Source organism: Populus euphratica, unplaced genomic scaffold, assembly GCF_000495115.2.
Source record: "Populus euphratica unplaced genomic scaffold, PopEup_1.0 scaffold61.1, whole genome shotgun sequence".
Taxonomy (NCBI): domain Eukaryota; kingdom Viridiplantae; phylum Streptophyta; class Magnoliopsida; order Malpighiales; family Salicaceae; genus Populus; species Populus euphratica.
In genome coordinates this window covers 336,852-349,219 of record NW_011499941.1, presented here as the reverse complement: position 1 = coordinate 349,219, position 12,368 = coordinate 336,852, and the positions used below count along the sequence as shown (strand labels likewise).

At 36.5% G+C, this 12,368-nt stretch overlaps 1 protein-coding gene across 5 annotated transcripts; it reads left to right on the top strand.

Moving 5' to 3' along the window:
* The first annotated feature begins 523 nt into the window (after nt 1-523).
* Nucleotides 524-12,096, top strand: LOC105137010 (E3 SUMO-protein ligase SIZ1-like). 5 transcript variants are annotated; one of them, XM_011042568.1, is made up of 18 exons: nt 524-840; nt 939-1,082; nt 1,993-2,073; nt 2,402-2,444; nt 3,335-3,407; nt 3,616-3,778; nt 4,644-4,777; nt 5,847-5,915; nt 7,079-7,166; nt 7,247-7,322; nt 7,628-7,701; nt 7,904-8,011; nt 8,673-8,834; nt 9,686-9,790; nt 9,903-9,983; nt 10,065-10,275; nt 10,372-11,277; nt 11,418-12,096. In XM_011042568.1, the coding sequence occupies exons 2-18, from the start codon at nt 1,059-1,061 to the stop codon at nt 11,576-11,578; spliced, it is 2,559 nt and encodes an 852-aa protein (XP_011040870.1). In that variant the 5' UTR covers nt 524-840; nt 939-1,058; the 3' UTR covers nt 11,579-12,096. The 5 variants fall into 5 exon arrangements, with proteins under 5 accessions (XP_011040870.1, XP_011040869.1, XP_011040867.1 ...); XM_011042567.1 differs by having other exon boundaries at nt 526-840; nt 10,065-11,277; nt 11,418-11,509; nt 11,637-12,096; XM_011042565.1 differs by having other exon boundaries at nt 526-731; nt 10,065-11,277.
* The last annotated feature ends 272 nt before the right edge of the window (nt 12,097-12,368 follow it).

Here is a 12,368-nt window from a genome sequence, read left to right as displayed (position 1 = left end):
TAAAACAATTATCAAACACTGATCTACATTATTAGACATCATTGAAGGCAGATCATCTTCATTAAGTTATTTTTTTAAAATATTAAAGATATCAAAATCATAGTTATTGATGGGTAAAATGTGGTCACTTGAAAGTTTTTGCTCTTCTTTTTTCTCCATGATTTTCTGTTTCCTTCAATGTTTATAGATTGAAATGAGAAATAAATAAAATTTCAGGATTAAAATATAAAAATAAAAAAAACTAAATGTGTGAAACATGGAATTGAAAACTATTTAAGAACAATTTAAAATTTAATTTTGTAAAACTGATTTTTAATTTGACGTAGAAATATTTAATAAAATATAAGGTAACGAGATCATACAAATTAAAATAAACATCAGTATATAGAACTGCGTCGGCGATGAAATCAAAAGGTATAAGGTTAAGTGAATGAACTGTATACGGAAAGAAATCTAGAAGGAAAAAATTGACTCCTAACAGTAACGTGAACAGTGAAATGTCAAGAGCCCGCAGATGATCAAGGGTTTGTTATTTGTTAATGGTAACCATTCCCCTCTAGAAATTCGCACGTGTGAGAGAGAGAGAGAGACAACGTAAGGGCGTGCATCATCGCACGACACGCAGGCAGAGCAAAACGCGAAAAGTAGAGAAACGAAACCCGGACGCGTTCCCGTTAAAAAAACCGGATTTGATAATCGCCGATAGGTCCGGGACCTTTTGTAATTAGAAGGTAGGTGTTGGTGTGTTGTTTTTTCCTTCTCGAAACAAGCAAAACGCGTTTGAAACCCTAGTACATCCCCAGTCTGTATCGTTTTTACTGAATTTTATCATCAAAATACGTAAGTGTTTTTTATTTGATTTGATTTGATTTTCTACTCTGTTCGTTTTTGTAATTAAATGATGATGCATCTAAGATTGATAATTCCGATTATTCAAGTTGCGTGGTAGGTTTATTTTTCAATAGATCGATCGCTGTTCCGTGACTGTACAAGGTGGTGTGCTTGCTTTGCTTATCTACTAATCCGCGGTCTAATTTTGGTTTTTTGGACGTTGAAAGATGGATTTAGTTGCTAGTTGCAAGGTAATTTAGCAGCTCTACAAATTCATTTGTTCTATTGAAATTGACTTTACTGTGCTGTCGTTGGTTTTGATTTGGTTTCTTCTACCAGTACTAGTGTAAATGGTAAATATCAGTTAGCAGAAGAGGAATGATATTTGTCCATTAGTCATGGTTGAATTAACTTAATTTTTATTTATTAATTTCCATGTGCCTACCACTAAACATACCTTACGGTGGTGCAACTCCTAGATTTGTTGGTATATGCTGAAATGGCTCTAATTCTTCGCCCGTCTGATAATGGAAATCACATTTGAATTTATCAAGTGGGTGCTTTATCTATATATCACTTCCTCGCATCATTGTTACAAAAGCAAAGCAAGTTTGAAATGATTTCTACTGAATATTATTGATTGATTTGGGCTGCATCTTCAAATCACCTCTCATGTGCTTTTGAATATCAGGTTGCAGCCCTCACAACTTGAACCTTTGTTTTTGTGGTTGTCAGTCCAAGACTCCGTGTGGCCTGTGTATGAAATGATATTTCCTATAGAAGTTAGGGAAACCACTTCATTTGCAAGAGGCTTTCTCTATGCTAAAATTCTCTAATATTAATTCCAAAAGGTGCTACTCTGTTTCAAAAAGTCTCTAATATTAATTCTATATAATTTTGTTTTGGCCTAAAAACTTGCTACTCCATCAATGCACCTTGCAATGGTCCTTCCTATCACTGGAGTCATTGAGTAAATTAATAAGAGTTTGCCCCCTATACTATTGAACTCAGAATTGGAGTCATTGGTCTTTCTTTGTGGCTCTGCTCCCTTCTCATGCTGTTTAGGCATCAGAATATCCTGTAATCAAGCAGTTTCTGTCTTTTTCCGTGTTGTTTTAGCGAAGAGATTATGAAACACTTTTTTTTACTCTCTCTCTCTAGGATAAATTGGCATTTTTTCGAATTAAAGAGCTCAAGGATGTCCTGACTCAGTTAGGTCTTTCAAAGCAGGGGAAGAAGCAGGTAAATGGCGCATCTTGTCTTTGGCTTAATTTTCTCGTATATGATGCTTGAAATTGCCATTACGTAATGGTACTGGATAAACATTAAGCTTCTGTTGTATTGATGATCAGTATATTGAATTGGACTGTGAAAAAATAGAATAATTGTGTCTATATGCTGTCTTAAGATTCACAAGACCATCCCTTGCCTTTGGGTGCACGTGATGGTTTTGTGTTCTCATTGCCCGCGAAATAATGATTTCTTCATAAACTCTATATGCCTTTGACTGTATGTGGTATGTACTGCTTATGACTCGTGTATATGATTGTGTATAATTTTAAATTTGCAGGACCTTGTTGACCGGATATTAGCTATTCTCTCTGAAGAACAAGGTAAATTACTCCCACTTTGCAATATTGTTGTTTGTAATAGAGACAGTTTTTATAATTTTGAACATGTAGACTCTATCTCACAGGTTTCTAGAGACATGAAACCCTTTATTGAAGGCCATTTGAGAAATATTTTATCTTTGTATTCTATCATCATTGCTTTTTCCCCTGCTACCAACTCAATGCTTTTGATTTTAGTGTTTGATTCTCTGTTTTTGTTTTTTGCAATGTTTATTATCTCTATCTGTGTGATACGCGTATAGTTATCTTTTACATATGCTACATAATTAATGGGGACTACCAGCTAGGAAACTTGTAATACCACCACTAGGGGATTCTTGGATTCGATCTCTGCCAATAACTTCTTCATGCTGAATAAAATGGAATGCTCATAACTCTGGTGTCACATAATCTTAATTCAGCAGGCTTTAATGGATGTTTTGCGAACTCTAGGAATTTATTGATACATGTTAAATGGAAATAATGTGCAAATAACTCTCAATTTGAATTTTTGGGGTTGAGCAATGAGATTTCTCCGATTATTATTCCCCCAAATTTAGGTAACTGTTTTTATTGATGGTGTGGATCTAATATCCATAGCTATGATTTTCTTTCATTTTCATTAACTTTTTTATGTGAGAGGTGTGATCCCAAATCCCCATCAATGGTCCGTCTCAGATTTCAATTTCATGGGATCTTCTCCCCCTCCCTCCCTCTCTTTTTTTTTGTTCTTGATGATTGTGTGTGGATATGAATGGTTGATAATCATAGAGTTTCTAATGGGTTTTTGAGCATCCAGTTGATGATCAACATGTTCAAACTCTTTCTCGTGCATGGCTTTGACTTTGTGATAGTTTTGGAATAATAAACTTGAGTTTTTATTTTATCTGTAGTTTCCAAGTTATGGGCAAAGAAGAGTGCCATTGGAAAGGAAGAGGTGGCAAAGCTAGTCGATGACACTTACAGGTTCATCATTGCTTGCAACTCCATGATTAGAGTCTGCAGTTAGATCTTGTCTTCTCTTTTCTGTTTAACTTGTTAATATTTTTTTTGGTATTTGCATGCTTCATGAAGCCCTCTAGCAAACTTTTTTCTTTCTGGACAACCATTAATGCCCTTGGAGGTCTTGCTTTTATGCTGTTTGTTGACTTACACCTTCTGATCTCATCTCCAGGAAAATGCAAGTGTCCGGGGCCACTGATTTAGCATCACGGGGACAGGTTGCTTCTGATTGCAGTAATTCAAAGTTTAATGGTGAAATGGATGATCCATCTCACTCAGATACAAAAGTTCGCTGTCCATGTGGAAGCTCATTGGAGACAGAGTCAATGATTAAGGTTACAAGATCCTTCTCTCTAGTAAATTTCCATTCTTTATAAGCTGTAGTGTATGCCCGATGGATGATTTGCTGGAAGTTCTTTTACTTCTTAAGCATCTGAGGCATGGTCTAAGTTTTATTAAAACCAAGGCTCTGCATTTTAAGCATACGGATTGCAGGTTCCATGTAATGAATCGCTTTCTTGCTTAATTGGATGTGCTACTGTGGGATCTAAATTGATGTCATCCTTTATGTAGCCTAATCTCTATACTTCATTCTTATACCTATACCATCCCCATGGATTTTTATGTTTGCATTTCTAATTACTGGAAATTAATAATTGCAGTATAGCAAGCTCCTTTGACAATTTTATTCACCAAAATTCAAACATAATTGATTGCTTCTAAAGAATCTTTAATTCTCCGTGTGTGATTTTTCTGTTGAGTTATTACATTATGTTGAGCTCCAAAGTATATTTACACCATTCTTTTCCAATAACCTTTCACAATCAGTGCTGACTGCTGAGGCAGAATGGTGTTGTTATATATGTTTTCAGTGCATCACATTAATTATCGGCAAATATTTTGTTTAAAGGAAGTGCTAAGGCATCATTTGCAGAAACCTTAATATTTCTCATCTATGCATGTGTAGACAATGGCAGGATTTGCTACTCTTTTGTGCTATTTCTATTCATTTTTGAAGAAGAAGCATGCATTAATAATGGATACATAAGCTGTTTTCTTTTCCCCCTTTTCTTCACTGCTCTTTGGATACATAAGCTGTTTTCTTTCCCCCCTTTTCTTCACTATTGCACTTAATTCTATCCTAAAAGCTTTTCCAATCTGCCTTGCCCCCATTAATTTTTATTTTCTTGTAATTGACAGTGTGAAGATTTGAAATGTCACTTCTGGCAACACATTGGTTGTGTTATAATTCCAGAAAAGCCCATGGAGGGCATCCCACAAGTTCTTCCTGATGTGTTCTATTGTGAGATTTGTCGACTAAGCAGGGCTGACCCGTATGTATCATATAAATTCTATCCTCTTTTGCTTCCTGTTTTATGTGTGGAATGAAATGGTTCCCCTTCCTTCTCCAAGATTACCTTTTTTGACTCCATGCTTTTTCTTGTTGGCAATGTAATATCACATTTCAGCTACAATTTAACTTTTGAGTTTTATGCATCAAACCATTAAATGCTTTCATGATTTTTCTGAACTTGTTTTACTATCACAATGATTCTTGTTGGCAACATAATTCTTTAATTTGGTTTAAAGCAAAGTGTGCTTCCCTACCTTGGTGCATAAAAATGTTAGCCAAGTGCGGGAAATAAATTTGTCTGGATAGATGAGTGGTGAGGCCTCTAAGGTAAGTGAGAATTATGGTGATATTCTAAGCAAGTTGGAGATGCCATCAACCTGGGATAAGAGAACAAGCTACTTTGTATATTGTTTGGTCTTATGAGCTATTAGATAGGATAAATTGATCATAGTTAAGGGATGGTGAGGGCTAAAGTGGTATGGGAAAAGTAGTGAATAGCATATAGTTGGAAATGAGAGGCTAGAATTAAGAAGGATTGAAGTAGGAAGAAATAAGATTTTATGTCCGTGGAGAACCTTGGATGTAGATTTTGACAAAGAAAAGGATTTGGTAAAACATATGATATGTTTGCCTATATTATCATGAAAAGTGTGATAGTTCTATGCAGAACACAAGTATCCTGATGAGTGTGCTATTTGTCTAGCGTAATTGGGATAGTGTTACGGGTGTCCTCTATAAATCTTTTAAAGAATGGCGGTTTAATGCCTTGTTGGGCCAAAGAGACAAATTAATGCTGTGTGCATGCGCGCCTCGTGTGTGCCCTTGTCTCCCCTTCCAGCATGCGGGTTGACATTCAAGAACTGGAGCTTAATGAGGTTTCTCGCTGTCATGTATCTTGGTATTGTTTGAAATATATCTATGTGTTTTTGTTAATCGTTGATCGTTGTTTGTTTGGTGACCTGATTAATCCATCCCTTTACAATTCTGCTATTTAGCATTTTTATGTAATGTTTTTGGAGGTTTTTTTTAATGGCTGTCTCCATCTTCAGCTTTTGGGTTACAGTTGCACATCCTCTATATCCTGTGAAGCTGGTTGCTACAAATGTTCCAGCTGATGGGTAAGTCAATGATACATGCCATCCTATATCTTACTAATGATTTGACGTGCTAACACTTGTGTTTGGGTTGGAGGTAATTACTACCTGATGTTCACATAATTTGTTGAAAAGATATTCAATAAAATGATTGGAGCTTGCATTTACTGTTTGTCTTGGTAAATTCAACATGTGGAGATTACGTTCAAATGCTTTTATTTTGTGAGCCTGATTTCATCACTAAACTGTTTGGTTGCTGAATCCCTAGCAATGAATATTATTGAAACACAATTTATGTTCTGTATCATGGTGTCGTATATGTATGTATGTATATCAGTGCCTGTTTGGGGCAGTGGTGCAACCATAGTTTCATGAAATTTTGAAAAAATTTTCTTCTAAAAAGTTTTTTTTTTTGTGTTCTTGGATAGTTTTGATGTGCTGATGTCAAAAATGAATTTTAAAAAATGAAAAAAAACATTAATTTGATACATTTTTAAGCGAAAAACACTTTGAAAAGCAATCTCTACAAGTCTTCCAAACAAGCCCTCAATTTTATGTAAATTGCAAGAAAGTCATGGTCTTCCTCGTGGCACCTGCTTGTGAGACAAACATATGATAGCATTGGTTCCTTCCATGACCCAGGTTGTAGGGAAAGACCAGGTTCAAGTTCTTCTAACTTCTAAGAGCTTGAGCACCTCTTCGCATGTGAATGCGACTTACCAGGAACAACTTGTGATCAGGTTACACGGGAAAAAAAGATTTTAGATGACTTGAAGTGGTTTTTACCCCTTTTAATTTTGGGATTGGGAAGGATATAAATATCTGGAGGATATAGTTTTTGCTTCTGTTTAGTTATGCGGAAGAGAGGAGATATTTGGTGTATTATGCTGGTAATAATAAGTGTTTGGTTGATAAAGTTTGTATCTACAAAAGATTGTTGATGCGGCAAGTTCTGTGCTTATGGTTGTTTCCTGGGCCAGACCTTTTTTTATTAGAGCAGTGCTGCTACCTTTTTGATGTGATGATACACTACGCGCATGCTAGATGCACCATAATAATAGTACTTTACTTGTTGGAGTAGTTGGCTGTTCTCAACTTTCTTGAATTAAGGAGGTCAACCTGCTATGAAGACCTCATTCTTGTATAATTGTGCCTGATTTGATACGTTAATATTCAACATTTTCCAGTTCAAAGCCAGTGCTGGTTGTGGAGAAGCCATTTCAGCTCACTAGGGCAGACAAGGATCTGTTGGCAAAACAAGAATATGATGTTCAGGTTGGTGGCTGCATAAAGTTTCATATTTTAGTAAGTTATTGATGTGCTAATGGTCTGTTGGTAATGTTGTTACTATCTAGGCCTGGTGTATGCTTTTGAATGACAAAGTTCCCTTTAGGATGCAATGGCCGCAGGATACAGATCTCCAGGTCAATGGTATGAAGTTGAATTTTACTTCCACTAATCGGTTGATGTCTCTCTTATTTCTTATGTTGAAATCAGTAGCTGTTTAGAAGCATTTATGTGAACCCCCCCTCCCCTCCCCAAAAAAAGAAAAGAAAAGAAAAGAAAAAAACTTCCTTTTTCCCCCAACAAAAATTGTTAGAAAAGCCATTTTTACATTTGCTCTTGCGCCACATGTTTATGCTGTTGTGAAATATGTATTATGATGTTTCTTTTGGTCCACAGTTTCTGGCAATGGTGTTTGCATATTAAGTCTTAAAATTATGTATGATGTGCAGGCTTGGCTGTTCGTGCTATTAATAGACCTGGCTCGCAATTGCTAGGTGCTAATGGTCGTGATGATGGTCCAATTGTGAGTCTCTGACTCTACAACACAAATTTTCTTTGTAGTTATCAATACCCTTTATCACATGCAATTTATCTCCTAGATAGATATTGTTCTTTGTGATGGCACATCCTCTCTTTTCAATCATTTTATTGCTCATCTGCAGACTCAGTTGGATTTGTACTTTGAGACTGCTTTCTGATTTTATATTTATGGGTTCTTTAACTAGGTCACACCATTTGTAAAAGATGGAATCAATAAGATTTCGTTAAGCGGATGTGATGCTCGAATCTTCTGCTTAGGAGTTAGAATTGTAAAGCGTCGAACAGTTCAACAGGTGAATTTAATCAATTTTAATCATATTTTGAAATTGGTATCATTACTTTTTATTTCTTTATTTATGTTGATTGGGAAAATAATTAGGTGGCTCAAGCATTTTGAAATACTGTATTTATAAATGTTAGATATTTTATAAGATAGATGGACTTTTGTAATTTGATATCCTGATAGGCATTTTTTCCCCTGAAATGACACAAATAAAGGCTGCTGGCAGCTCTCCCTCTCTGAAAAAAAAAAAAACTGATTTGAAGCTTGGTAAATATACACATTAAATTTCAGATATTTTATGCTTGATAACAAATAGTCATTTTTTATCTTGTTGGAAATGCATCAAAAAATCACTACAGTTAGTTGTACTGATTAGACATCGTTGGTGTATATGCTATTTCTACTGTCATTTCTTGTGCTGCATATATGTATACATGCATTCAGATATAAATGTATCCCACATGCATATAATGCACTCATATGTATGTGTCTGTACATGTGTATGCGTATTTCAATTTTGTTACTTGTCAGTTTAATACAACTAAATTTTGTGGCTGTGGTTCACATATTTTTGCGTTTGTATATAATGAGCTACAATAAAAGCATGTGTCATCTCTTGCTCTGCCTGAGGAATCATCTTTCTATGCTTCATAATCTGTTTTTTATTTTAGGTACTCAACTTGATCCCTAAGGAATCAGAAGGTGAGCGTTTTGAAGATGCACTTGCTCGTGTTTGTCGTTGTGTTGGTGGGGGGACTGCAACAGACACTGCTGATAGCGACAGTGACCTGGAAGTTGTTGCAGATTCTTTTGGTGTCAATCTTCGTTGTCCTGTATGTTACATCAACATAATACGAGTTGCGAGTCCATAATTCCTTGCATGCATGTTGCACTGCACTATGTTCTATGCAGGGTGAATATCAGATAATCATCATCTTGAATATTGGTCCCTTCTGCTGTAGTTGGGAATTGATGTATCCTAAATTTGATTGCCTGATGTCTGTATCTTGATAATAGGGGATGCAGCCACCTTTTGTTGCAATGCTTGGTGGGGTTGGGTGTGTGGAATTGGTCGTTGTCTGTTTTTTTTCATGGAGAGTATTTGGTTACTACAAGCAGGCAGGGTATTATTTACCATAAAGGCATTTAGTAGGGTTTGGGATGGCTGTACAGGAGTGACAAAAACTACAGTGGAAAGGATCATGCAGTTCTTTTCCTTAAGCATGCTGTTTATGATAATTGCTGCTGGGATGACAGGAAAATAATGTTCCCAGAGTTTGGTTTTGGAGTCTAGAATATTTCTTGTATGTTCAACAATATGTTTCATGGAAGTAAAATACCTATAATGTGGAGTTTTGCTGTTATGCTTGTGACATCCATTCCAGAACTTATCTTGTATATGGGTTATGTTGAACCTATTATTGAATGCAATTCGCTTTCTCTAGTGATATTATGTTCTTAGGGATGTCCCACTTTTGAAGATGTTCAATGGCACCAGTGGCTCACATACTCAATGCTTTCTTTCTAAACAAAGTTTATTGTTTCCTCATTATTCAAATTGCTTTATTAAATTGTAGCATTCTTCATTTTTATTTTATTTTTAGCGAGCTTCAAGAAACTAGGATTGAGTTAGTCCTGTCATGAATTCAGTAGCTTAGTCGCTAAAATTGATTTCCATGTGTAGATGAGTGGTTCAAGAATGAAGGTCGCAGGAAGATTCAAACCTTGTGCACACTTGGGCTGTTTTGACCTGGAAGTTTTTGTGGAGCTGAACCAGCGTTCTCGGAAGGCAAGCAAGCAGCTAATCTTTTTTTTCTAAATATATATACCTTATTTTATGGGGTTGGAGGTTCCTGTTATATCTGTTTTATATATCTGTGCTACTATTGCTCTCTTTGCAGTGGCAGTGCCCCATCTGTCTCAAGAACTACTCCCTGGAGAATATAATCATTGACCCATATTTCAATCGCATCACATCTAAGGTTTCACTTATCCTTTTCTATTCATCCAAATCCTTAGTTTTAGGGTCTTCATGTATTAAAAATTATGTTCTTGTGGTATAGATGACACATTACTCAGAAGACATAACAGAGATTGAGGTGAAGCCTGATGGTTCCTGGCGTGTGAAAACAAAAACTGAAGCTGAGCGTAGGGATGTTGGAGAACTTGCACAATGGCACAATCCTGATAGTACTCCTTGTTTCCCTGATGGTGGAGAAATCAAACCAAAAGTGGAAATAGTGAAGCAGACTAGACAGGAAGGTATTTCAGAAGGTAATGCTGGTACTGGTTTGAAACTTGGAATCAGAAAGAACCGCAATGGCATTTGGGAAGTTAGCAAACCTGAAGATATGAACAACTTTTCTTCAGGTAGATTTCAAGAAAACTTTGAACACCATGAACAGAAAGTTATTCCTATGAGCAGCAGTGCCACTGTTAGTGGTCGTGACGGGGAAGATCAAAGCGTGAATCAAGATGCTGGTGGAAATTATGATTTCACAAACAATGGAATGGAGCTTGATTCTTTATCTTTGAATGCATATACGACATATGGATTCACTGACCAAAATTTACCTGTACCACTAGGGAATGCAGAAGTCATTGTTCTTAGTGATTCAGATGACGATAATGATATACTAATCTCCTCTAGACCTGTCTACAAGAGTAATCAAAATGATGGCGATGCTGCTTTTTCTGTGCCCTCTCCTGGAATTGCAGATCCTTTTCCAGAAGATCCTACACTTGTGACTGGTGGAAACTCGTGCTTGGGTCTTTTCAATGCTAATGACGAATATGGGATGCCCCTCTGGTCACTGCCTTCTGGAAACCAAGCAGGCCCAGGATTCCAATTATTTAATTCAGATGTCTCCGATGCCTTAGTTGATTTGCCACATGGTTCTGTTAACTGCCCCTTGTCAATGAATGGCTATGCATTAGCTCCTGAAACTGTCATGGGATCTACATGTTTAATCCCGGACTCTTCTATTGGTCGATCAGACATGGATGTGAATGATGGCTTGCTTGATAATCCCTTGGCTTTTGGTGGAGAAGATCCCAGTCTTCAAATCTTCCTTCCAACCGGGCCTTCAGATGCATCAATGCACTCTGATATGAGGGATCAAGTTGATGTGTCAAATGGTGTCCGTTCTGAAGATTGGATCTCTCTTAGGCTTGGTGGTAGTGCTACCAGCAATCATGGTGATTTGGTTCCTCCGACTAATGGACTGAATTCAAGACAGCAGATGCCATCTTCTCTGGATTCTTTGGCTGGCACTGGTTTGTTTCCTTTTTCTTAAAGCTTTATCATTATTAGTTTATTCTTGTGGAGGAAAGCGTGCAAGTCTTACACCCATGTTCATTTTCTAAGCTTGAACGTTCCTCTTAAGTTTTTCAACTGATTGTACCCACTTCTGCAGCTTCTTCGCATGGTATAAATGATGGCAGATCAGAGAAGGCAAGTCGACAAAGATCAGACAGCCCCTTCTCATTTCGTCGCCAAAAACGTTCTGTAAGACAACGATTGAATCTTTCTATTGACTCGGACTTCAATGTTTCTATTGACTCGGACTCTGAATGAAGGGAGGTGAATCCTTTTTTGCCGAGATAATTGCTGCTTTTATTTGAAATTTTTTTAGGACAGGAGACCTTTTCTGGGGTGAAATGTTGATTTTCAAGTTGAAGACCTGTATGTAGAATCTGAAGAGAATTGACTGCCGGCATACAAATGAAGTCTCACATACGGTGGGGGCTGGCGTGGGGGTGAAGATGTTCTGCAATTGACGAGCTGTGGGCTCCTGTATCTTGTAAATTTGGTGCAGCGCACCATGGTTTCTGATGTTTGATTATTTTGCAGAAGCTCCTTGCCAATTTTCAAAAAGGCTTTATTCAAGGTGCTGGTAAATTGTACAGTAATCAATTGAATCTGAAAGTCCAATTAAATCCGTTGGTTCAAACCCTTGGATGATCGGGGTTTGCCATTTAGTAAATCTTTCTTGGTCCTTGTTTAATGACGAGAGCCAAATAACCTGTAAATACCGCACAGATTCAGTTATTTATAGAAATAATACAAGATCTCAAATTGGTGAATTCCTGATTTCTTTCCTCTTTCATCTTTCGATAGCTGCTGGCTAACCCGTAGCTGGAGACGGGCAGATACTGTGGTAGCTTCTAATTTTTATCTAATATTACATGTATTATGTATTGTGGAAGTTTTTGTTTCTTTATCTAACCATAGAAAAAACTTGCTTATTATTTATCTTGTATGTGAAAATCTATTTTTCAACATGTTTAACTAAGCATAATTTATTTAAATACATGTTTTAAAAAAATATAATTAAAAGGTTATTTTTTAATTTATATAATTTTTA